This window comes from Hylobates moloch, unplaced genomic scaffold (assembly GCF_009828535.3).
Source record: "Hylobates moloch isolate HMO894 unplaced genomic scaffold, HMol_V3 SCAFFOLD_9, whole genome shotgun sequence".
In the NCBI taxonomy this organism is placed as follows: domain Eukaryota; kingdom Metazoa; phylum Chordata; class Mammalia; order Primates; family Hylobatidae; genus Hylobates; species Hylobates moloch.
The window spans coordinates 27368616-27395020 of record NW_026652284.1 but is presented as its reverse complement, the minus strand read 5'-3'; the positions used below and the strand labels follow the sequence as shown (position 1 = coordinate 27395020).

The 26405-nt window shown below is 53.8% G+C and overlaps 1 protein-coding gene across 7 annotated transcripts in view; it reads right to left on the bottom strand.

The window, feature by feature from the left end:
• PTPRU (protein tyrosine phosphatase receptor type U) overlaps positions 1-26405 on the bottom strand; it is a 91974-nt gene that overhangs the window by 64073 nt on the left and 1496 nt on the right. For 6 of the 7 annotated variants that reach the window (XM_032759574.2, XM_032759576.2, XM_032759578.2 and 3 more), the window contains exons 2-7: positions 8059-8190; positions 4663-4934; positions 4095-4176; positions 3873-3988; positions 3395-3569; positions 2530-2823 (exon numbers count right to left, since the gene is read on the bottom strand). In XM_032759574.2, the coding sequence (XP_032615465.1) occupies positions 2530-2823; positions 3395-3569; positions 3873-3988; positions 4095-4176; positions 4663-4934; positions 8059-8190 (1071 nt within the window). The remainder of the gene's footprint in view (positions 1-2529; positions 2824-3394; positions 3570-3872; positions 3989-4094; positions 4177-4662; positions 4935-8058; positions 8191-26405) is intronic. The other variant, XM_058444218.1, reaches the window with a different exon arrangement.

Below are 26405 nucleotides of genomic sequence, written 5' to 3'. Positions count from 1 at the left end.
AGCAATACTGTTCATAATAGCCAAAAAGTGTAAACAACCCCAATTTCCATCAATTGATGAATGACAAATAAAATGTGATATATTTCTATAACGGAATATTATTAAGCAATAAAAAAGAATGGAGTATTGATACATGCTACAATGAGGATAAACCTTGAAAATATCACCTTAAATGGAAGAAGGGTCAGGTGCAGTGGCTCACGCCTGCAATCCCAGCACTTTGGGAGGCCGAGGCAGGCGAATCACCTGAGGTCAGGAATTCGAGACCAGCCTGGCCAACATGGCCAAACCCCATCTCTACTAAAAATACGAAAATTAGCCAGGTGTGGTGGCGGGCACCTGTAGTCTCAGCTACTCGGGAGGCTGAGGCAGGAGAATCGCTTGAACCCAGGAGGCGGAGGTTGCAGTGAGCCAAGATCACGCCACTGCACTCCAGCCTGGCGACAGAGTGAGACTCCGTCTTAATAATAAATAAATAAATAATAAAATAAATGGAAGAAGCCAGTCACAAAAGATTATATATTGTATGATTCCATTTATGTGAAACGTCCACAGAGAGGCAAATCCATAGGGACAGAAAGGAAATCAGTGGTTGCCTAGGGCTAGAGGTGTTTGAGTGAAATGGGGATGACTGCTAAAGACTACAAAATTTCCTTCTGAGGTGATGAAAATGTTCCAAAATTGATTGTGTTAATGGCTGTGTAACTCTGTCAGTACAGTAGTCCCCCCATATCCGCAGGGGACACATTCCAAGACCCCTAGTGGATGCCTTAAACCGCAGAGAGTTCCGAACCCTAGATAAACTATGTTTTTCCTATACATACACACCTATGATAAAGTTTAATTTCTACATTAGGCACAGTAAGAGGCTCACGACAATAACTAATAATAAAGTAGAACAATTACAACACCACACTACAATAAAAGTTATACAAATGTGGTCTGTCTCTCTCTCTCAAAATATCTTATTGTACTGTACTCACCTTTTCAAGCCTCAAGTTGACCACAGGTAACTAAAACCATAGAACGAGAAACCTCAGATACACAGGGACTACTGTATACTAAAAACCACTGAACTGTATGTACATTTTAAGGATTGAATTGTATGAAATGTGGATATTGCAATAAAGCTGTTATCCAAAAAAAGCCAATTCTAGAGGTTATATACTCTGATTTCATTCATATATTGTTGAAACAACAAAATCTTAGAAATGAAGGACAGATTAGTGACTACCAAAAGTTGGGGAGTAGAGGAAGAAAGGGAGGTGAATGTGGTTATGAGAGTCCTTAAGGGAGTTGAACTATTCAGTATTTTGACTGTAGTGGTGAATACACAAACCTACACATGTGATAAATTGTGCAGAACTACATACACATATATACACACACAAACAAGTACAAGCAAAACCAGAAAACTCTGAATAAGATCCGTGGTTTGTACCAATGTGAATATCTTGATTGTGATATTATACTATAGTTTTGCAAGATGTTACCATGCAGAAAATAGAGTGACGTGCACAGAGAATCTTTCTGTATTTTTTTTACAACTGCATGTGAGTCTACATTTATCTTAGTAAGTCCACTAAAAAAAACACACTAAGCCAGGCATGGTGGCTCACGCCTAGAATCTTAGCACTTTGGAAGGCCGAGGCGGGTGGATCACCTGAGGTCAGGAGTTTGAGACCAGCCTGGCCAAACTGGTGAAACTCTGTCTCCAGTAAAAATACAAAAATTAGCCGGGCATGGTGGCGCATGCCTGTAATCCCAGCTACTCAGGAGGCTGAGGCAGGAGAATCGCTTGAACCCAGGAGGTGGAGGTTGCAGTGAACCAAGATCACGCCACTGTGCTCCAGCCTGGGTGACAGAGCAAAACTCTGCCTCAAAAGGAAAAATAATAACAACAACAATACTAAAGTCACAAAAAGAAAAACCTGTTGTGTTCTCAATTTCTCTTCTGATTAAACAAAAAAGACCCTCATCTGGCACAGGTGTACCATCCTCCAACAGCTGCTTTGCCCTTTTTAACAAGAGCAGACCTCAGGCTCAATGCCCAGACAAGAGAAACCAGCTGGAATGTACAATATACTTGTATTTGATGGTGTTTAGTTGCTTATTTTATCTAGATGTAGAATTAAGAACATAGATTCTGGAGCCAGCCAGTCAAGAGTTCCAATCCCATCTCTGCCACTTACTAGCTGTGTGCTCTGGGGCCAGTCACTTACCATCTCTGTACCTCAGTCACATGTGTAAAATAGGTACAACAAGAGCACCTACATCGTGGTGTTGTTGTAAGTTTTAAATCTGTAAATATGGGTTTGTGTGTGTGTCTACACACAGATATGTTTAAGTGCCTGACACAAAGTAAAGTATTAGCTATCATTATCTTTACCATAACAAGGCTTGAGGAAAAATCGCAATGTTTTAGAAAGGTTTACGAGCACAGATCCAGGCCACGCTACCTCTCGAATGCGCCCCTCCATAGCCCTGGGCCCACCAGGGACTGAAGCCAGGGGTAGTGGCTGCACCCACCTGCGCATTTGGTGCGGCTGATAAGGGGTGGCCCGGGGCGGCCAGTGCCGCCGTCTCCGGGACGCGTGAGCAGCACGCTGATCTCATACTCTGTGTCGGGGTCGAGGTGCCACAGCTTGTAGGTCTGCAGGCTGACGGCGTGCACCTCGGCCCAGGGCCCGCGCGCCATGCGGTACTCAATCTCCTTGCGTACGATCGGCCCATCGCCAATGATGGAGTTGGTGTTGAGCTGGATGATGAGGTAGGTGGGGCCAGCACGCAGCAGCTGTGGGGGCGCGATGGGAGTGGGGGGCTCTGCGAGGAGATGGAGGAGAGGCGAGGCGGACCGATGCTGCTGTGAGACCCCAGCACCCAACTCTGAGTTCCACCACACCCAAATCCCTCTCCGTCCTCCCAGTGCCTCTCACGCTGCTACCAAGCCCTCAACCAGACCCTCTTCTCCTACCCCCACTAACTCCCAGGCCCTAAGGGGCACCTGGCTCCAAAGGCTGACCCCGCCCTCGCCCATCAGCCCACGGCCCCTCTCTCAGGCCCCTCCTAATCCCCCAAATCCTCACCTCCTGGAGCGGACCGCAGGCCAGCTAGGATCAACACAGGGGTCACACAGCCAGAACCCCACCCCTCTCTAGGCTCTCACCCTGACCCTGTCCATCCCCCTCGACGACAGCCCCGACCCCTAGATCAGCTCTCATCCCGGCTGGGCCCCTGCCATCTCCACAGGCCCACCTTCAGATCGCGCCCCCGCGGCACCCTGCCGGCCCCACCCCCCTTCGGCCACGCCCCCGGACAGACCCGCCCCCCCCCCCGCCGCCGGCCCCGCCCCTCGAGGGTGGGGTCCCGGCGCTCCCACGCGTCACCAGCTGACCCTTGACGATGAGCTCCGCGAAGTTGGAGACGCCCGCGCCGCGCGGGGCCTGGGACACACAGCGGTACAGGTCCTGCTCAGCGCGGCTCACGGCAGCCAACGGGAAAGTGGCCAGGAAGCGCCGGTGGCTGATGTGCCGCACGCCCGCCGCCGGCACCAGCGCCCCGCTCTGCCGCTGCAGGGAAGAGAGTGAGAGGGTCAGGGGCGCCTCGGAGCGAGGGGTCCCGATCTCTCTCTGACCCGGGCCCCATTTAGCCGTCCCTACTACACAGCGCGGACACAGGTTCCTGGAGCCGCTCTCTGACCTATGGGAATGGGGGACCCAAGAGAGAGCAGAGCAGAGCTAGGGGAGGGCCGGGACGCTGTGCGCGGTGCTGGAGTACGAAGCAGGGACTCAGCAACCTGCGGGGAGTCAGGGCCAGAAGCAGCCACCAACCCCCCCACCCCGCCCCCAGCCAAGGTCACGGCTCCCGCTCACCTGCAGAAGGAAGCGTTCGGCCTCGGCCGCTCTGCCCGCGGCCATGCACTGGAACGACGCGTTCTGGCCCGCGTTGACCTCCACGTCGCCCAGGCGGGAGAAGTGTGGGGCCTTTGCTGCGGGGTTAGAGCCGCGTCGTGAGCTAGGCCTGCGTCCCCTGCAGGCAGGAGCCGCGGCCGCCCGCACCCTTTACCCCTGCGCCCCCAGTGGGCTGGGACTCACCGCAGGGGTAGCTGAGAAGCAGGATGTCATCCAGGCCCATGTAGCCCCTGCGGTCTGGGGAGATGAGGGCCTCAAACAGCACCTGGGGGAGGCGGGAGGGCCCCTGTCATACTGATGTGCCTCCAGCCTTGCCTGGGGAGGTGCCCACTTTCAGCTCGGCCTCAGCCTCCTCTGCCTCAACTAGGAGAGGTCAGCCCCACTCACACTGACCCTCCCTCCCAAGCCAGCTAGGTGGGGGTGGGGTCCCAGCACCCATAGTGAACAAGGTGGAGGCCAGAGTTTCCATCCAAATCCTGGACAGTTACCCTCAAGCAGCCGGACAGAGTTTCCAGCTCAGCACTTTTCCAACTCACCCTTGACCTGGGCCAGAGGCTATTTCTAGGAACAATGCCCTCAGATGCTGAACCCAGACTGGCCCCAGACTGACCCCTGGCCTTGACCACAGGTTGCCTCTGATGCTGAATGCGGACACATTCTAACTTCAGCCACTCATCTACTCCAACCTCAATCTGACATCCATCTGCCCCACCTCCAGGCACAGGCTGACCGCTGACTGACCCCAGCCCACCTGATATTCATTGGGCCAGAAAGTGCTGACAGCCAGCTCAGCCTGGTGCCACTGACGGCCATGGGATCCAGTCATATTCCAGACAGCACTGCCCAGGGGGCCCCCATTAACGCGCACGTAGACGCCCAGGGTGCCCGGGCTGTGCCCGTCTCGGCTGTACAGGAAGTAGCTAAACTGCACACAGTGGGTGTCATTCTCGCTCAGGCTCTGGAAGATGACATGGGCTCGCTGGCCTGGGGCATGCTGGGAAGTGTTGACCATCAAGTAGGAGCCTGGAAAGAGAGGAGGAAGAGGCAAGAGCTGAGGAGACCTCAGGGGAGGGCCAGGGCCAAGGGGGCACTGAGGAGGACTCCAGGCATCAGGACCCACCAGGAGTCAGGGATTCTGAGTTCTGGCCCCAGCTCCACCTCCCTGGGTGAGTCCCTTCACTTTCTAGCATCTGTTTCCCATAGGAGACCTGGAGAAGTAAAAAACACACAAACCTTACTTTGTCAAAACCATTTAAAGGCTGGGCGCGGTGGTTCACGCTTGTAATCCCAACGCTTTGGGAGGCTGAGGCGGGTGGATCACCTGAGGTCAGCAGTTCGAGACCAGCCTGACCAATATGGTAAAACCCTGTCTCTACTGAAAAAACAAAAATTAGCAGGGTGTGGTAGCAGGTGCCTGTAGTCCTAGCTACTCGGGAGGCTGAAACAGGAGAATTGCTTCAACCTGGGAGGCAGAGGTTGCAGTGAGCCAAGATCATGCCACTGCACTCCAGCCTGGGTGACAGAGCAAGACTTGGTCTCAAAAAAAAAAAAAAAAAAAAAAAACACCTTATGGCTCCTTACAATCTACAGGTCACAGAGCCCATGCCCGGCCTAACCACAGCTTTCCTCATGTTCTGAGCCATCCCTGGAGGCAGGGACTAGGTCATTCATCCCTGGAGTCAAGAGCTTGGCACACAACAATCTCTCAAAGGCCACCCCTTCCAAAGCCCTCCCTCCGCCTCCCACCATGGGCTTCTCTCCTGCTCCCTGGGTCATTACTAAAGTGCCTGTCTGTCTCCCACCAGGCTGTGAGGCCTCAGGACGCAAGCTGAATGAATATGTAGAACAGAGACTGAATGAAAGGATTCCAATTTCCCTTCCAGCCCCCATTCCTGAGTCTAAATTCCTGGGATACAAATCCCCTTGACTTCCAACCTGGAGAAAGCCAGCCTGTCCCTTCCCCAGAGACCCAGGCTGGGTACTGGGGGAGTAGAAGTGGACTAGGCTGGCTCAGGACCTGGCTGGGGGATTTGGGCTTCCCAAAGGGCACCCGAAACCACCCAGCGCTGCCTCCTCCCGGCTTGGCTGCCAGCCAGCACAAGCTCATTCAGATCCCCGCTCCAGGAGGGCTCCCCAGGGACTCTGCTGGAGGCGATCCCATTCATCTCTGTAAGCTAGAAGCCCTATGGAGGCAGCTCCTGGATCAGTCCCAGCAGGGCAGTTGTAAACTGAACTCAAGTCCCCATCCCCACCCAGGAAGGGGCACTTCCCAACCCCCAACACACTCCCTCTTGGCCCACTCATGCTACTTCTCTCTCATCTCCCTGCCAGCAGCTGTGTGCATCTTTCTCCCTCTTCCAATCTGACACTTTGTTCTTTCCTCCTCCTCCTGCTCCCTCTGCCTCCCCCTCGGCTCACTGCATCCCTCCCCTTCTCTTTCATTTACTCCCTTTGTCCCTGTCGCTCTTCCTTCTCTTCTCTCTGGCTCTCCATCTCTGAGTGTGAATCTCCCTCCTTTCTTCTCCCTCCACTACCAGCTCCCTTTCCTAGAATGTGAGAACCAGGAGGACAAAAACTATCCATCTGGCTCACCACCACATCCTCAAGACCTAGCACAAGGCTCACACTAATTGCTAAATTCCCCTCTTCCCTTTCTCACTGGGTATGTCTCTGCTTGCACGTGACAAGAGAGGCAGCGCGCACTCAGGGTGGTCAAGGCTGTAAGAGGTGAATTCCAATCAGCTGCCTTGTACCTGACTGCCAACCATGTATCAGACTAAGGCTGGGCCCTGGGAATATGGAGAGGCCCACATGAGGTCCCTGCCATGGTGGGTACCTTTACAGATTATTTTCAGAGAAGTCAAACTATGATACCCGCTAACACCTGCAGAGGCAGAGATAAGTGCCCCAGGAAGGGCACAGTGTGAGCAAATGCACAGAAGGGGAGGCAGGGCAAGCGATGAGAGTCTGCAGGAGGCACCTGTGCCAGGTCATGAAGGTCTTCTCTCCCAGTGGCTTCAAGTCCTGGCCCCACCACTGAGAATCTTTGCTGCCCCTCCCTGACAACAGATGCAATCTCAGCCATGCTGTGAGCTGGGCAGTAAAGACCCTGGGCACTAGTGTGATGGGGCAAAGGGAGGGGGCTTTAGGCTGTGGAATTTCAGAATTCACTCAGAAAGCCCGTTTGATACCCACACTATCTATGTCCTCTGACACAGCCCTTATCAGTAATAAAGTTGACAATTTGGCCTGTATTTGTCTCATTCTTTTTTAATTCCCAGTTGATTCTGCATCCAGTGAAGAGCAGTACTAGTAATCAGGGCCCCCAAAGACCCTCAACCACAGCAATTAAATAACTGACCCCTGCATGCCACCCCTGTCCTCTGTACTTTATATGCATCATCTCATGACCCTCTGAAATGGGGTCCTGTTTGCCTCATTTTACAGTGAAGACAATGGAGGCTCAGAGACGTTAAGAGACACTGCTGGTAAAGTGATTGGTGCCAGGTTTTGAGCCCAGGTCTTCATGACTCTGGAATGAGTGTTCTAGGGGCCATGATGAAAGCAGGAAGTCAGTACTAGAATCCATATTATTAGTCTCCTGACTCCCAGTCCAGAGCTCAGGATGACAAAGGTGCCCCATCTTAAAATAGGAACAGAGCAAAGTAGAAGTCAAGAAGGATCTGGGACTTCCAGGAGGAAGAGGGCAGAGGAAGGAAGGTTTTATACACATCTAGTCCCAATGTTACTGCTCTTTCAGCATCTTCAAGTCCTGGAAAGACCAGGATTCAGGGGCTCTTTGGGAGAAAAGAATCTCTGAAGACAGCCTCCCAAAGATGGAGGATTTAGGAAGAACTGAGAGTGGGAGTGGGCTGGATCCTGAGCTAGGCAGCAAGAGGAGTAACTGGAAGTGAGTTTTAGCTCACAGCCATGAGGGCCTGCACTCATTTTACACACGAAACTAGCTGACATGCACAATTAGACAGTGTCCAGAGAAAGCCACATTCAGTGTCACATAAGTCATTAAAGACGCAAATGCAGATGGGGCCCAGAGAGGTTAAGTAATGTGCCCAAGGTCACACAGAAGGTGGGTAGAAGTGCCTCTGGAAGGAGAAGAAGGGGTAGTGGCGATGGAGAGTAGACTTACCGTGGGGCAGGTCCGCAGGGGCCCGGGTGCCAGGGTGGATTCGCACTTGCTCCCACTGGAAGTCATCGTACTGGGCCTGGCTGTACTCGCAGGGCACTGCTGGGTCACTTGCCTCCTCGAAGGTGCAGCCAGCTGTGAGAGCAGGGCCTGGTTAGCCCAGGCTAAGGCAGGGCTGCTGGCCAGGAGAACTCCTGGAGGGTAGCCCCACTCTCCCTTCTACCCAGGCTCACCTGCCCTCCTCCCTCTCTTCAGGCCCTTCCCCACACTGCTCCCTCCCTCTAGCAAAATTCTCCCTCCTCCACCCTCTCCCTCTACCAAGGACCCCCTCACTGTCCCCTCCCAATACCAAGATGTCCCTACACTGCCTACTTCCCCAGTACTTCCCAGGACCCCCCCACCACCACTGGCTCAGCCATCTATCAAAGACCCTCCTCAATAAAAACTAGTTATCAGGATTGCTATATTATTGGAACTTCACAACAACCCATAAGATCAGGAATAGAATTATCTCCACTTTGTGGATAAGGAAACTGAGACCCCAAAAGGCTGAGTGACTTCATTAGGGTCACACAGCTCACTGGTGATGGACGTGGGGTTTGAACTGAGATCTCCTGATTGTTACTCAGTGTCCTGTCACCTGCCCCTCTATCTTCCCACAGAGGACAGACAGTGGGCCCTGGGCCTGGCAGGATCATGCGTGCCATAATCCAGCCCAATGAGATCTCCTTTAAAAACAACAATTGCCACCAATCCACTCAAGCCGGGCATGATGCTAAATGGCGGAAGTACAGAACCTCGTTCAGGCTATGCATTCTGAGTCAGGCACCACTATGTTTCCTACTTAACAGATGTCGATGGGATTCAGTGATTGCCCAAAGTCGGCCAAGTTAGGTCTCTGCCTGCAGGAATGTGACATGCAAAAGCACAGTCATGTGTGGACTAGGCACATGTATGACTAGACGAAGCAACTTCCCACGATTTGCAACCAGTACTAACAGTTTAAATGAGAAAGGGGGGAGGAAGTGAGGATTGAAACAGATGTGAGTCCTTTGGTTGGTAATGAGGTCCATATATCTTAGTGAGTTCATCAAAGGCCTGAGCTGGTTGCCTGATAAACCTGAGAACGCTATTGGTTCAGAAAGGAATTGCAAGCTTCTCCCCGGCACTCACTCCCAAACCTTAGTGTTTGGAGCCCCATCAGGAGCCTGAGGCATCAGAAACCCAGGAAAATGCCCACCCAAGTGGTGAGGAAGCAAGCGTAAACCATGCCAGACCCTGTCCTGGGTGCCTGCCAGCCACTGGCACTCCTCCCGATTTGACGGATGACGTGACTGAGGTTCTGAGGAGTGAAGGGATTTGTCCACAGCACCATGTGGTGGATCAATGAGTGGGCTTTGGCATCACAGACTTGGGAGTGAATCTTCACTGCAATTTGCCAACCCTTGTGACCAGGGGCAGGTGGCTTCTCTTTCTGAGCCTCTGTTTCCCTATCTGCACATAGGCTTGTTGAGGACTTGATGTAGTGGCCCACTTAGCACAACGCCTAGCATACTTCAGCACTCAGGAAATAGCAGCTCTTATATGTACCATGCAAGTCTATATAAGGAACAGAGGTGGGATTTGAATCCATGTGGGTCAAATGAAGTCCAGGCTTCCCACCCAGAAAGGTTTCGATACCAGAAGGAGCAGACGTGAGCTACTTCCCAATCTCAAGAAGAGAGAGAGGTATAGATAGTTGTGATATTTACATATATTTGGTTAATGCAAAAGAGAGGTATAGATAGTTGTGATATTTACATATATTTGGTTAATGCAAAAGTAATTGCAGTTTTTGCCATTTTTTTTTAAGTAATGGCAAAAACAGCAATTACTTTTGCACAACCTAATACATATTTATTTATATATATAAAACCCGGCCGGGCGCGGTGGCTCACGCTTGTAATCCCAGCACTTTGGGAGGCCGAGGCGGGCGGATCACGAGGTCAGGAGATCGAGACCACGGTGAAACCCCATCTCTACCAAAAATACAAAAAAAAATTAGCCGGGCGTGGTGGCGGGCGCCTGTAGTCCCAGCTACTCGGAGAGGCTGAGGCAGGAGAATGGCGTGAACCTGGGAGGCGGAGCTTGCAGTGAGCCGAGATTGCGCCACTGCACTCCAGCCTGGGCGACAGAGCGAGACTCCGTCTCAAAAAAAAAAAAAAAAAAAACCCTTTGTACAGTCTTATGTTATAAAGCTGGGACACTTTAGGCCTCAGAAACAGGCCTCAGGAAACAAAATTTCTCTCTGACCTACTCCTGTCCTCCTTTCACCTGTCCAAGGCAGGGCTCTAATCTAATCACGGGTCATTCCAGACAGGGTCCTGCCCCATACCTTAGAGGAAGGAATGCCACCGAAAGGCCAAGTAAAGTCTAAGCAGACAGGACTCGCTGGGTTTAGATCGGGCGCTTTATGTGCAATCACATTTGTCAATCGTTCTTATGTAAGGAAACCTCCGTAAATACCCAAAAGGACAGGGTTCGGAGAGCTTCCAGACAGCTGAACACATGGAGCTTCTTGGAAGGTGGTGGGTCCAGGGAGGGCGAGGAAGCTCCATGTCCCTTCCCCCATACCTCACCCTATGCATCTCTTCATCTGTATCCTTTGCAATATCCTTTGTAATTAATCAGTTAACGTGTTTCCCTGAGTTCTGTGAGCTGCTCCAGCAAATTAATCAAACCCAAAGAGGGGGTCGTGGGAACCCAACCTGCAGCTGGTCGGCCAGAAGTTCTGGAGGCCCAGACTTGCGACTGGTGTCTGGAGGAGGAGGCAGTCATGGGGACTGAGCCCTCAACCCATGGGATCTGACCCTTGTGCTAGAACTGAATTGGAGGACGCTCAGCTGGTGTCTGCCACAGAATTAATTGCTTACTTGGTGGTGGGGAGAAGCTCCCACACATTTGGTCACAGGGGCCTCCTGTGTTGATGACTGCTGCCGTGGTGGTGTGAGGGCAGAGGAAGAAGACCGTTTCAGGGAGCTTTTCCCTAACGACAGTACTGGGGGAGTGGGTGCCACGTGACATTTGAGGACGCTTTTCCCTAACAACAGCACCTGGGGAGTGAGTGCCACGTGACATTTGAGGACGCTTTCCCCAAACAACAGCACCTGGGGAGTGGGTGCCACGTGACGTTTGAGGAAGCTTTTCTCTAACAGCACCTGGGGAGTGAGGTGCCACGTGACGATTGAGGGCAGCTTTCTGCCAAGCAACAGCACCTGGGAGTCGGGTGCCACGTGAGCGTTGGAGAAAGCTTTTCTGCCTACCTGTACCTGGGATTCAGTTGCACGTGACATTTGGAAGACTCTTTCCCCAAACAACGGCACCTGGGGGAGTGGGTGCCCGCGTGGCGTTTATGAGGACGGCTTTTCCGCCAAACAACAGCACCTGGGGAGTGGGTGCCACGTGACGTTTGAGGAAGCTTTTCCCTAACGACAGCACCTGGGGAGTGGGTGCTATGTCACAGGCACAGTGCTAGGTATCTTCGCACACAGCAAACGACTTCGCTTTTAGGAGGCTCCACTGTTTCATCTGCAGCTGCAACTCCGCTAGGCTGTGATGTGGATGATGTGAAGCAGCACATGAAAAACACACCCAGGCCAGGCGCGGTGGCTCACACCTGTAATCCCAACACTTTGGGAGGCCGAGGCGGGCAGATCACCTGAGGTCAGGAGTTCGAGACCAGCCTGGCCAACATGGTGAAACCCCATCTCTACTAAAAATAAAAAAATTAGCTGGGCGTGGTGGCGCGTGCCTGTAGTCCCAGCTACTTGGGAGGCAGAGGTAGGAGAATCGCTTGAACCCAGCAGGCAGAGGTTGCAGTGAGCTGAGATGGTGTCACTGCACTCCAGCCAGGGTGACAGAGTGTGACTCTGTCTTAAAAAACAAAAGAAAAAGAAAAAAGAAAAACACACCCAGAAGAGCCAGGCACAAAGGGGCTCCTCACTGCTGGGGGCTCCCTGTCTTCTCCTGAAATGGTGAGACGTGGGTGTGAGGATGGCACCACGCAGTTGGGATGAAGTAACAGAAGACTCTCTCCAGAGCTGGGGCAGGACCTTGGCTGAGCTCTTTGGCTCTTTGTTTGAAAAGCCCTGGTCAGCATCATACCCTATTGCCTGTAGGAGGTGGGTTTTAACCCCATCTTACCTAGAGGGCCTCAGCTTCCCCTCTAGAAAAAGACCCACGGTGCAGCAGAGAGAGAGAACATGGCAAGTACAGAGAGAGAGCATGGTGGTCAGGGAGGACTTCCTGGAGGAGGAGGCCAGCTGACTTCAGCTTGAGCTGGGCCTGCCCTGAGGCTCTTAGCCAAGGCCTCCTTGAGGTAGAGGGGTTGCCAGAAAGGGAAGCCCAGGATCTAAAGCCCTGGATGGGGTTCAGACCTTTCCTGTTCCTTCACAAGTAACAAAGCCGCTGCCCCAATGTCTCACTCACCACCCTGGGGAGAGCCTGGGAGTGCCAGCCCCTTGGCTTCCTCTTGTTCATCCAGAGCCAGGCCACACGAACGGCCAGGACTCCCAGACTGACTAACCTGGTCAGAGTGACACCCAGACCACCTGACCTCAGTCACAGCAGCCCCCAGATAGACTGACACCAGTCCTATGATCCCCAACAGACTGACCCAAGTTGGTGACCCCCAAATAGGCTGACCTCAGCCAACCTGGCTCCCAGCTGACTGTCCTTGTTGAAAGTGGCCTCTGCCTCATACAGATGACCCCCAGACTATCTCACTTCAGCCAGAATAACCATCAGACTGACTGACCCCAGACCTGCCCACCCCAGCCACAGTGACCCCTGACCTCTGCCAAATGACCCCTACAACTGACCCCGGCCAGGGTGACCTCCAAGGAGTCACTCTGGATTGGCTGACTGACTGACCCATCCAGAGTGATTCCTTTTTTTTTTTTTTTTGAGATAGAGTCTCATTCTGTTGCCCAGGCTGAAGGGCAGTAGCATGATCTCAGCTCACTGCAACCTCCAGCTCCCAGGTTCAAGCTATTCTCGTGCCTCAGCCTCCAAAGTAGCTGGAATTACAGGCGCGTGCCATCATACCCAGCTCGTTTTTGTATTTTTAGTAGAGACGGGGGTGTCGCCATGCTGGCCAGGCTGGTCTCAACCTCCTGGCCTCAGGTGGTGCCCCCACCTTGGCCTCCCAAAGTGCTGGGATTACAGGCATCAGCCACTGCACCCAGCCTCAGAGTGATTCCTTAACCGGATTCACTCCCTCTCCCTGGGCCAGGCCCAGTTCTAGATCCAGCCCATAGTGGGTAACATCTCTGGGGCCAGGCTCCCCAAGGAGAGCCCCACCCTCACCCCTTCCCCTGGTCCCCTGAAATGGAAATAGTCAGGTAGGGGCCAAGAGCCCCAGAGCCAAGTCCCAGTTCCGCTACAGACCCAACTCCTGCTGGAGGCCACTAAATCTGACTTTGAGTTCAGAGCAAGAATGGTAGCAAGGAATCCTTCTTGACTCCATCGACACAGACACGGGCACAGACATGCACATATATACATCAATACCTCTACGAGGGGGCTGTGAATTACCACCATGACCACCTGTGCCGGTGAATCCTCATAGCAACTCAGAAGGTAGGTAGTATTATTTTTGTCTTATTGTTAGCTTATTAGGTACTATTATTATTCCTAATTTACAGATTAAAACAGGCTCAGAGAGATACAGCTGCTTACTCAAGGCCATACAGCTACAACGTGCAGAAGCTCAGACTTAAGCCCCCTATCTTTATTCCAGGAGACTGGGCACAAACAAAACAAAGCCTGCCCTTCTGCTGGCCATAAGTGTTAATTCAGCTTCATTCACAGGGGACTTTTCCCTGCCAGTACAAAGCAGGTCCCAGGCTGGCACTATTAGGGGTACAAGGATGATGAAGACTGGGCCCTGCCCTCAGGGACCTCCTAGTCCCAGTGAGGGTAAGGAAGAGGGAATAAGGGAATAAGGGAAGAGTCAAGGCCACAAGAGGGGGTCCAGGGGAGGGGGCCAGGTAGAGGGGAAAGGCCTCCTGGAAGAGGCGGCATCTAAGCAGAGCCAAGAAGGATAGGTAGAGACGGGTGGAAGGTATTTGTGGCAAAGGACCCGGGGGAGCAAAGCAAGGCGGTCAATGAACACAGTTTGTCCAGGGCACAGAAAGGAGCCCAGGTTGGCTAAAGCCATGGGAGCCACGACTGGAGGGAGGGGAGGTTGAGGCCAAATCACGGAGGACCCTAAACGCCAGGGTGAGGAGCTGGGCCTCATTTTGAACTGAGAAGCTACAGTAGGTGTTTGAGTAGGAAAGTGCCTGGATTCAGATGAGATAAATGATATATCCTATAAGCCATGAGTAGGGCAGGTGGTGTCTCCGGAGAGCACAGCAGGATCCAGAGGCAGCTTGGGACCAAGCCACCAAGGGGTCCAGAGTCAGATGTCAGAACCTGGTGAGGACAGGGGCCTCAAGTCCCCTTCCAGGATGTAAACGGCACACCCTCCAATCACACTCAGAGAGGTGCACAGCACACAACACACATATGCCCTGAGCCTTGCGCTCAGTGTTCACACACACTCCCTTTCTGCAGCCTGGGCCAAGCCTGGGGATGCAGTCTCAGACCGGGAACGGGGAGAATGCCTGCCCTTGGGCACCCCATCTCTACAGAGGCCTCCCTGAGAGGGTGAATTGAATCAACCCAGGACCCCCAAGGGCTCCCCCAGCCTCAGTTCAAACTGGCCCAGCTACATTCCTCAGCTAATCTCCCCAATCTGGCAGGCGGTTGCCTGAGCAACCGTCAGCCACAATTTGGGAAGGCAGGGGGATGGTTTAGCCACATCCGGCTGGGCTCGGGATGGGGTGATGGAAGGGGCAGAGCTGCCTCTGGAGGAGTGTGGGAGGGGTCTCCCTGGTGGGAGGGGCTCCACACCTCCACATGTGTGTCCACATGCAGGTGTGTGTGTGCGTGTGTGCAGGTGTGCGTGTGTGTGTGTGCACACGTGCACTCATGGCTGTAAGATGACAGGACAGCCTGGTACTGAGTTTCAAGTATTCAAATGGGAGGCGGGAAACCTGGATCTTTTTCCTGCTGAGCCTCTAAGTCCCTTTGTGACATTGGGCAGGTGACTTGCCCTCTCTGAATCCTTACCTCCTCACCTGTAAAATGAGAATGGGGACCGCTAAGGTCGGATGACAGGTTGCAGTTGCGTGAGTGTGCACGTGAGCAAGTCATCTGGGGGCAGAGGTGCATCAGGGTGGGCATGGGTGTTGGAAAGGGGAGGTCTCCCGGGCAGGCGCTGTGAAGCCGTGGGTGTATAGATGTGCGTTTACAAGCAAAGGTACAAGGGCATATTTAGTGGTAAGCCTGCACCTAAGGGGGAGGGGGGAGGTGGGTGTGTGCAGTAAGGTAGATGGGAGTTGTGCATACGTGCGTGTGTGAGTGTGAACACCACAAGCACTGTGCACCAGACTTTCCTCACACCAGACAGGGAACAGCACTCCATGCCCAATGCGGCTGCAGCTGCAACCAGTATTTTCTGAAGACACCTGGCAAACAGAGCCTGTTTGCAATGAGACTTTTATGCCCTTTGGTTTGTCAATAGAACATCCAATTCCCAAGAGTAGTCCCAGGAGAAGCAAAACTTCTCCCAACAGATTGCAAATTTAGGGGCTGGGATTTCACCCAAGCCCAGGTGCACACCCAGTTGTGGGTAGGGGAACTCAAATACAACCCCAACAACAACACTGGACTATTTCATCATCCAAGGTTGTACCCCTATTCTCAGCAGCCCAACCCAAGCCTGGAACCACCAATGGCCTCCCCCTGACCTTCTTGCCTAACCCAGCCCCATCCTGGGTTCTGCACCCCAACGACAGCTCCATCTCAGCCTGTCTAATCCCTACCTCCTCCCTCCACCCCAACGACAGCTCCATCTCAGCCTGTCTAATCCCTACCTCCTCCCTCCACCCCAACGACAGCTCCATCTCAGCCTGTCTAATCCCTACCTCCTCCGTGCCTGAGGTCAAGGACCATCTCTCATGCGTTTGAACCCCATCCCAAGCCCTGTGTATAGCCAACAGTGCCTGGACTTACCCCATGCTCCCAGCTAGTCTGACCCTCACCAACCACACCCAGCTCTAGGACCAGGACTCCAGCCCAGAGGCCTGGCCCAGCCCACCTTGCTACTCTCCTTGCCCAAGTCAACTCATCTAGACCTAGGCCGAGGCTCCCAGAGCTGCCCAAAGAGCCCTGACGAACTGATGGGTCATTAATTGTAGTCAGGGCTGGGGGCAGCACGCCCATTTTCTAATCACCCAGGAGTCACCATAGCTGCAACCAGAAAGATCGCCCAGGGCTGGGCCACAGGGAAAGTTGAGCTAGCACCACCCACAGAGCCAACACACAGCCTGACAATGCCAACATCTTGCCATCTCCACTGAGAATGGAAGGAAACCAAGTACAGCAGGGGATCTTATGCCAGGCCCACTCCCCATCTCCCTGATCAGTATGTGCTGCAAATCCCAGAGTTAGCAGTAGAGCTGCCACACTGGCAGTATGATGGGAAGGCACAGGCCAGGGCTGGATGCCAGACAGAGGAAAAGGGCCGAATGGAGGACGATGTTGTGCAGTGGTGCGGTGGGCAAAGAGTTCACAGATCTGCCCCGCAGATACCCTGCGACATATGAAGACAGAGTACACAGTAGAGGGGCATGGGGCTGTGCACAAACCCGAGTAGTGTGAAGATCTGTACTTCATAAAGGTCCATGGAGAGAGGCCTCTGCCGTGCCACAGTGCAGTGTGTGGAGGGTGCAGTGCAGCAGCTTTGCAGTGTAGAGGCAGAATACAATTACACAATGCAGGGAGCAGAGCCCACAGTGTGCACAGGCCTCATTACAGACATCTGGTACAGCATGGCAGAACTGGCCAGGGCCGTGATGCAGCATAGAAGTGCCACATCCATCATAGGCATGACCCAGAGCTGCACAAGGCACACCGCGCCACTGCAGTGCATTTAGTGGTACACTGGGCTGGCACCCAGTGCTACGTGATAGGTGTATGGAGGAATGCCAAGATGGTAAGTTTAAGCCTTACTAGTTCAAGCTTCATGCATTCTCAGGGGAAAGGTGTGTGCCCTGCATAGACATGCAGCACAGGCACACAGAACAACAGAGAGATACAGGGATGGGAAAGGGGCAGTGAGTGAAAAGAAACTGCTGGGTGCGGCAACCCAGCCTAGAATATAAGCCCAATAAATACAGTCCTGAGGAACAGAGTAGGTGCAGACTCGAGGCAGGGGTAAGAAGTGGCACAAAATGGAGTACAATTAAGATGCTGTGTGGAGCTGGGCATGGTGGCTCATGCCTGTAATCCCAGCACTTTGAGAGGCCGAGGCAGGTGCATCACTTGAGGTCAGAAGCTTGAGACCAGCCTGGCCAACATGGTGAAACCTATCTCTAGTAAAAATACAAAGATTAGCTGGGTTTGGTGGCGCATGCCTGTAATCCCAGCTACTCGAGAGGCGGAGGCAGGAGAATCACTTGAACCCAGGGGGCGGAGGTGGCAGTGAGCCCAGATCGCTCCATTGCACTCCAGCCTGGCCAACAGAGTGAGACTCCATCTTAAAAAAAAAAAAAAAAAAAAAAAAAGATGCTGTGTGGAACCAGTGGATTAAACGCAAGGGTTCTGGGTCCCACAATCCAGTAGAGTGCACACAACCTAACAGTGCACAGGTTCGTTGCAGGGTAGAGCCCCTGGGCAGGAATCCTTTGCAGTGCACAAATGCGATGTCAGACTGTGCAGTGGTGCCGCTTTGCAAACCCAAGCCAGTCCTGAAGCCCAAGAAAGTGGTCCCCAGCTGTACTGTAGGTATAGACTCCCTGAGTCGTGTGCAACGTGGGGCAGTGAGGACACTCAGTGCAAAGATGTTGTTCACGTAGGGCTGACAACAAAAACCTGGAAAAGGACACCAGCCTGCAGATACCATGGTGGTAGGACAGTGAAAGGCCAGGACACCACAGGGGCAGCGTTTCAGCGGCAGTGGTGCAGTGCAAGGGCTGGGCCATGAGGCATATATTCAGTGCCGCAAAGCAGTGCACATGCACAGAAGTGCTATGTGGGGCAAAGTGCACTGTTGGTACAATGCAACCGTGGAATGCAGAGGGGCTGTGTGGAGAAACTCAGGAAAAGTTCACAGTCCTGATGCAATACCGGCGTCCGTGAAATAGTGCAGTGCAGTACAGAGATGCTGTGTGATGCCAAGATGCAGTGTTGTGGTAGCATGCCATCTGTTGGCACGGTGCAGTGCTGCAATGCGAGGAGCTATGCCCAAACCCCAAAAGAGTCCACATGCCCAATGCGATGTAGACTGCCCAGTGAGGCACTGAGATGCAGAATATAAATGCTCTATGATACAAACATGCAATGTGGCCACAGAAAACCGTGTGTTGATCTTAGACAGTGGTGCAGTGTGAGGGGCTCCGCCCAGAATCCACCTTCCCAATGCAACAATGACATCCAGCAGAGTGACATAGTGACATAGTATACAAGAGCAGCAAAGACACACGGCAGGACCATGGCAGGATGGAGGCATGGTCCAATGGGACACTGCAGAGGCAGGGCATGCAGAAACTCAGGAGAACCCACACCCTCGATGCAATGCAGCAGCAATCCCAGTGAAGCAGAGGGCTGAGACACAGGGCTGTGCGAGGAGGCTGGACCCAGGAACCCCAGATAGCACACATCCAGAGCGGTCCAGAGCCTGGCACACTGCAACAGTGTTGCTGGGAGGGTCGTGATGCCTCCCTGTGATGCACTGGAGGAGAGGGGAGCTCAGATCCCTGGAAAACCCTCTACCTACAGCTCTGCCTGGCCACGCTGACTCACCCCACAGGTTGGGGGCCAAAATCTCATCTGGCTTGTCTCCCTCCCTCCAACATCTTCCACCCCAGTGACTCTCCAAGGGCAAAGGATGAAGCCACTGCCGCCCACAGGATGGGCCATCTAGAATCGAGCACATTGTCCAGGTATTATAACTGAGCAGAGCCCCAGCATGCTGGCAGGAAAACAATGAATTCCAATTCTGCTGGTAAAGCTTTCGGACAATTAAAGTACAGCCCCTGGCCCCCAGCCCAGGGCAGGACAGAGGAGAGATAGAGAGAAAGACCTATTATTGGATTAGACCCTGGGACAGGGTGGGCAGGAAGTAGGACGAACAAGAGGTTAGGATGTCAGAGAAGAGCCACTCCCCAACCGCCACCCCCATCCCCATCACTATTACTCCCTCCCAGGCCTGGACTTCATCAGAAACCAAGAACAAACTTTTCTGGGCACACAGGATGCACGCACGCACGCACATACACACATCGTAACAGTGAACACTTACGCCATGCTCACTATGTGCAGGACCTGTTCTAACCTACATAATCATAACCATAAAACATACCCTCAGGACAAACGCATGCAGTGTGTTCTATTATTACTCCCATTCCACAAATGAGAACACTAAGGGCCCAGAGAGGTCAGTAACTTGCCAAAGTATCACACAGCTAGAAGTGGTGGGCTTGGGATTAGAACCCAGATGGTCTGGGCCCTGAACCCATGCTCTTAACCACCACACGCTAGACAAACACATATTAACATGCATGCACAGCCGCAAGTCCACATGCACGCCCCTGTAAACATACATACATACACATTCTGAGCAATGACCAGCTGAGACTCACTGGTCCTATCCACCAGGTTTCTGATACCTCCCAATTGTCACCTCTTAATCTCCAGCTGTCCCACATCTCCCTGTTCTATCATCCACCTGTCCCCCAACCCTCAGTTGCTCCCCCCAAACCGCCTGTCCCTTCACTGTCAGCTGTCCCATCCCCCAGGTATGTCTTTCCCACCAGTTATCTTCTATCCACCAGTGGTCCCCCAGGCCCCAGCTGTCACCCACCATAGTGGACATCTGACAATGTGCTGCAGTTTTCCATCTCCTTTTTCCACTAGGCTGGGAGCCCCCCGGGGGCTGAGCTGTCCACCCCAGCCCCAGCTTTAATCTTGCCCTGTCAAATATCCTCAGCATCTCCCCTTCCTAACAGCCCCATCTCAATCTTTCTCCCCAGCTTCTGCCCTCAAACTCCCAAGCCTCAGTGGCCCTCCAAGCCCCCTTTCTCCTTGTCCCTTCTGAGTCATCAAAAGGTCCCGTGGTTTGCATCCTGGGAATCTGCCCAAGACCTCCTGCGTCATCTGGAAGCAGCATCTTCTGAGCTGTCCCCCTCAGGGGTCCTCCCACAGTCATTCTGCAGGCAATGGCAGCCCCCTACCCAGAGCCAGAGGAGGAGGCATAGCCAGCCCACCCATGACTGTGCTGCAGAGCCCCAGCTCCTGCCTTCACCCCTCCAAGCCTTCCCTGTGCACCCAGAGGCATCGAGATGCAGCCACTCAGTGGGCATCTGCCACGTATAGGCCCTGGGGACCACAGATGACAAAGACATAGCTCAGCCCCTGGGGGCTCCCAGCCTAGTAGAAAAAGGAGACGGAAAACCGCAGCACATTGTCAGACGTCCACTATGGGAGAAATTCGACCAACTACACTGGGAGAGGGCTGGGAAGGCTTCACTGCATCAGTGACAATGGAGCAGAACTGTGAAAGCTAAACAAGTAGGTAGATCCCCCACCCCCACCGCGAGGTGAGAAGTGGGGAAGGGCACAGTGTGTGCAAAGGTAGAGAGGTGTGAACAGGCATGGCAGGCTCCTGGATCAGCAATTTGCCTGGTGATTTGGAGCAGACAGCGGATAGGCAGGAGTGGGGTCAGGGAAGAAAGGGATCATGTGAAGCTGCTTCAGAAATAAAGGGCTGGTCACACAGGGCCTCATCTGCTATGCTAGGGTTTGGGTTTTGTCCCGTGAGTTCTGGGGAGCCTTCAGCTTGGGACAAAGGAGTGGCAGCATCCTATGTCTGCCTTAGAAGCTTATTCCGGCCACAGGATGGTAGAAGCATTAGAAACCGAAAGCCTGGCCGGGCGCGGTGGCTCACGCCTGTAATCCCAGCACTTTGGGAGGCCGAGGCAGGCAGCTCACGAGGTCAGGAGATCGAGACCATCCTGGCTAACACAGTGAAACCCCATCTCTACTACAAATACAAAAAATCAGTCGAGCGTGGTGGCAGGCACCTGTAGTCCCAGCTACTTGGGAGGCTGAGGCTGGAGAATTGCTTGAACCCAGGAGGCAGAGGTTGCAGTGAGCCAAGATGGTGCCCCTGCACTCCAGCCTGGGGGACAGAGCGAGACTCCGTCTCAAAAAAAAAAAGAAACCGAGAGTGTGACAGCAGGCAGAGTAGAGGCCAAGAAGGCTACCAGGCTACTGCAATCGTCCAGGCAAGATCTAATAAGGCTGCAGAGAAGGGGCCTGGATTGAACAAAACCTTCGTCAACAGCCACTGAATCACAGTCCATCCAGACCAGTTCCCCTCCCAGAGATGCCCAGGCCTCACTGAAGGTGCTGCAGGCCACCTCATGCCTCTAGACCAGAACTTTCTGAGAGGCTGGAAATGTTCTCTGCCTGCATTAACCAGCACAATGAGAGCCACTAGCAACATGTGACTCTTGAGGAGTCTTGAAATCCGACTAGTGCAACTGAGGGATTGAATTTTTACTTTAATTAATTTAAATGTAATACCCATATATGACTCAAGAGCCACTGTATTGGAGAATGCAGGTAGAGGACAATTTCCATCACCACGGAAGGTTCTATTAGATAATGCAGCTCTAGGCTGACCGTTGAAAAACAGAACTATCGGGGCCCCTTCTGAGGCTTCTGGCTTTGGAGTCGGAAGGGCCATCAGGAGGCAAGTCCCAGGGAAGAGGCTACCAGAGGTTGAGTTGGGTACAGCCACCAGGACTTTCCCACCCAACACGTCTACACCCCTCGGGGACACATCCTGGATACATGGCCACCACCATAGGTCACAAGGGCACCTCCACATCTAAACATACAAATAGATACATGAGGCCAGGCGCAGTGGCTCACACCTGTAATCCCAATACTTTGGGAGGCCGAAGCAGGTGGATCACCTGAAGTCAGGAGACCAGCCTGGCCAACATGGTGAAACCCCATCTCTACTAAAAATACAAAAATTAGCCAGGCATGGTGGCAGGTGCCTGTAATCCCAGCTATTCGGGAGGCTGAGGCAGAAGAATCGCTTGAACCCAGGAGGCAAAGGTTGCAGTGAGCCGAGATTGTGCCATTGCACTCCAGCCTGGGTGACAAAGCGAGACTCCATCTCAAAAAAAAAGAAGAAAAGGCTGTGCGCTGTGGTTCACACCTGTAATCTCAGCACTTTGGAAGGCCAAGGCAGGCAGATCACAATGTCAGGAGTTCAAGACCAGCCTGACCAACATGGTGAAACCCAGTCTCTACTAAAAATACAAAAATTAGCCAGGCATGGTGGCGTGCACCTGTAATCCCAGCTACTCAGGAGGCTGAGGCAGGAGAATCACTTGAACCCAGGAGGCAGAGGTTGCAATAAGCCGAGATTGCGCCACTGCACTACAGCCTGGGTGACAGAGTGAGACTCCATCTCAAAAAAAAAAGAAGGAAAAAAAAGACACATGGCACCCCACACCCAGAATCACTAACAACTGGAAACTTCAATGACTGGGTTCCTGTTGTTTCATACACAGACACGCCCACCCTCAGATACCCGGACACTTGGGGACCCCTACAACCAGACACTCAGGCACCTGGCCAGCCCCATACCTGGACACAACACAGAGACACTCCCCACTTATAAATACCCACTAACCTGAGGACTCCCAGACACATGGATACACCCACCTCCAGACCCAGGGATGCTGGGATAGCCTCTGTCTGCACACCCTGATCCTCCCACATGCTGGTACTGGGACGTCCACATCTAGATACCCAGACACCACCCATCCAAATAGCTCTGCACCCAACTCCAGGAATGTGATACTTGGATAGCCAGACACCCTTAGCACCAGGCTCCCCAGGGGTCAAAACAGCTGGTTACCTCCCTACTCCAAACTCAGATCCTGCCACACCACACGATAACCAGATGGCTAGACACCCTAACAGGTCACATGTGTCCATGCCCCTAGTTACAATCCCTACACACCCCGCACTCTGACTGCCCAGATGCTGGAGTCACATCTGCACACACCTCGGCCAGCCTCCCCAACCCCATCTGCCAGGGCCACCACAGGACACAGTTCTCCTCCCTTCCCTCCAGTGCACAAGTGGTCAGAACAGAGGCTGTGACCCCACCTGCCCACCCTAAGATCTAGGACTGAGGACTGAAGTAGGGTCTTCCAGGAAGCTTCCCTCCCTCTCCTAACACAGGGCCCTGCGGGCTCCCTCCCTCCTCCCCAGCCACTCACACAGACCGTTGAGACTCAATGTCTCACCAACTGCCAGGCCCCATCACAAAAGGCTGAGACTCGGGGCTGGAAGGGCCCTGCCAGCTGCCGGGGGTGGGGTCGGAGCCTGGGGGAGGGGATGGCAGGAGGCCCATTCCCTTCAGTCTCTTGCCAGGGACTTAACCTCCCCAACTCAAAGCTCCCAGATGACACTCTCAACATGGCCTTTTCACAACATAACACCATCCCCCCACCCTCCAGGAATTTTCCAGATTCCTGGAGGGAAACCTGGTTCTTCAATCTCTACCTTCAGTGGAATCAGTGCGCCCCCATCTGGCATCTCCACCTCTGAACTTGACCCCCTTAAACTTTATTCTTTCAGGCCATGTATATTTATTCAGACCCGGTGGGCCAGGCCTTGTACCTGGCAGTAAGATTCAGAAGTAAACTAAAAACCCAGTCTCTGTCCTCAGCTCTCAGTCTGGTAAGGGAGACAGCACTAATAAACTGTAATTACAGTAATTACAATGCTATGTAAAAATCCAATTGACCCCCACCCCCCACTTCCTAGGCTAGGACAGGGCATCACCGAGGAAGGCTTCAGGGAGTGGAGATGCTTAGAGCTGAGAGCCAATCAAGTTGCAGGAGTTCACCAGCGAAGACGTGGAGTTAGAAAGTTCTGAAGAGAAAGCACGGCTTTGCCCAAAGGCCCAGAGAGGAGACGGCAGGCTGTGGGCATTTGGGTCTTTGGTAAGAAGGTCAGGCTGGCCAGATCATAGGATGTAAGGGGCAGTGACACAAAACAAGATGCAGCTGGACAGGCGGGCAGGCGATAGAGCCAGCAACAGGGCCAAGGGATAAGGACTTCGCCCTGAAGACAATGGGGAGCCTTCAAAGGGTTTTAAACCCTTTGAGTTAAAATGTGTTTTACAAAGATCCCTGGCACCATGAGGGAAAGAGGGAAGGAGGCGGCTGGAGCCTTCCTGCAGGTGAAAGATAGCTGAGGATGGACAGAAGGAGACAGATGAAAGAGTCTCTGAGAGGGCAGACAGGACGTTCCAGAATGCAGGGGGGCAACTAGGAAGAGAAAAGGGGGGAGCGGGAGGAAGGAGGAGCACAAGGTACCCCCTGCAACTCTGGCTAACCCAGTCCTGCATGGAAAGGCCACTCTATATGCCCAGCTTAGCTGATGAAAATCGTGGAAGGATGGTGGCCTGTCTCCATCAAGCACAATGCTTGCCCTAGGTTTTTTCTGACACCAGAGCTGGGCAGCAGGCTGTCCAGGAGCTTAGAGTCCCCACCCCGGCCACTAAGTCCTTCCTGCTAAGGACTTCCTGCTGAGTCCCCTCCCCCAGCCCCAGGGAAAAGGGAGGGATGCCCAGACAAGCCTTTATTGCCCAACCTGAAACCACTGGGCAGCCGCTCCCTCATTCCTGCCGTCCACAACTCCTGTGACCAAAAGGACAAAATAGCAAGAACACAGCAGAATAAATAACGACCAGGTTTGCAAGGCTGAGAAGGCATCACACACCCCCTCTACCTGGAAGCTCCGGAGGCATTGAGGGAGCTGGGCTGACTCTGTCCAGACTGGGGACAAGAGGATATCACATCTATTCTACTTGTGCTTCGGAGTTCATCTCTAAGAGTAACAAAGGGGGCCAGGAACTTTAGAAGTGAAGTGATTCGCCAGAGGTCACGTGGACAGCAAGTAGCAGAGGCAGAATTTGAACCCGGATCCCCCAGCTTTAAATCACAGCTTCTGGGGCTTTGCAACAACTCTCAAATCCATTTTTTGTTCCCTGGCACTCACAGACAGAGCCTTACTTTACAAGGTACTTGGTATCTACCAAAAGTGCCATACACCATTAACATGATGGCCATGAGGCAGAGGAGGAAACTGAGGCATCAAGAATGGGAGTAACCTGCTCTAGGCCTCACTCCCAAACTTCAGTTCCTGACAGTCCTCCTGCTGGCAGAGCTTGGGGCTTGTTAGTGTTCTTGAAATCAAAGCGATGGTGGTAGGAGCGGAGGTGGGGCGCATACAGAACCCCGCGGGTTTGATTTCACGGTGGGAGGGGGAGGCAAAGTTGCTGCAGGACATGGGGGAGAAGTTGGGGAGGATGAGGTGGGAGGTCGCCTTCGGCGTCCTTTCGGGAACCGGGAGGTCAAAGCTAAAGCTGTGCCCTATGGCCCCGGAGCTGCAGGGCGAGGCCCAAGCGCTGGCCAGTGGCCGGGGCGAACGCGGGAGCCACGGGAGTTCCGGCCCGAGACACCGGAGCCCGCAGGAGGGCCGCGAACGCGATGCCGGGGAGGTCAGTCGTCTGCGGCGGGCGACCGTGAGGAAGCGGCTCCGCTCCGGCACGTGTGTCGGCTCGGATCCCGCCCCGGGCGTCTCCCGGGTACCCGGAGCCCGCGCAGCAGCCCCGGCGGTGGCGAGGGCGGGGAGGTCACCGGGAGCAGGGCCCCGAAACTCCGCGGGAAGGGGCGGCGGTCTAGGATCCCAGGCCTCAGGGTGGGATGTGGGACACGCGCAGGCACACACACACCCGACACACCGTCCACACTCCGACGAGCACACGGACACACAAACACCGGCTCCGTATACAGACACCCAGCTGCGCGAACACACACACGCGCACGCACACCAAGACCCCAGACCCCGAAACACACCCGGAGAACGCGACCACACCGCAGACAGGCGCGGAGCCACAGGCTCACACTCAGGCTCACACTCACGCTCACACTCACGCTCACGCTCACGCTCACACCTGGCGGTCCCGGCCGGCCGGGAGGCCGCACAAAGTTGCGGGCTCCACCGAGGGAGTGTCCCCCGCGCGTCCTGCGCGCCAAGGGAGGGGGCGCCGTCCCCCGGCGGCGAGCCAGGCCCTGCCCGCGCCCCGACGTCGCAGCCCAGCCCGGGGACAGCCCCCGCCCGGCCGCCCGGGACGCGGCCGCGGCCCGGCCCTCCCCTCCCCG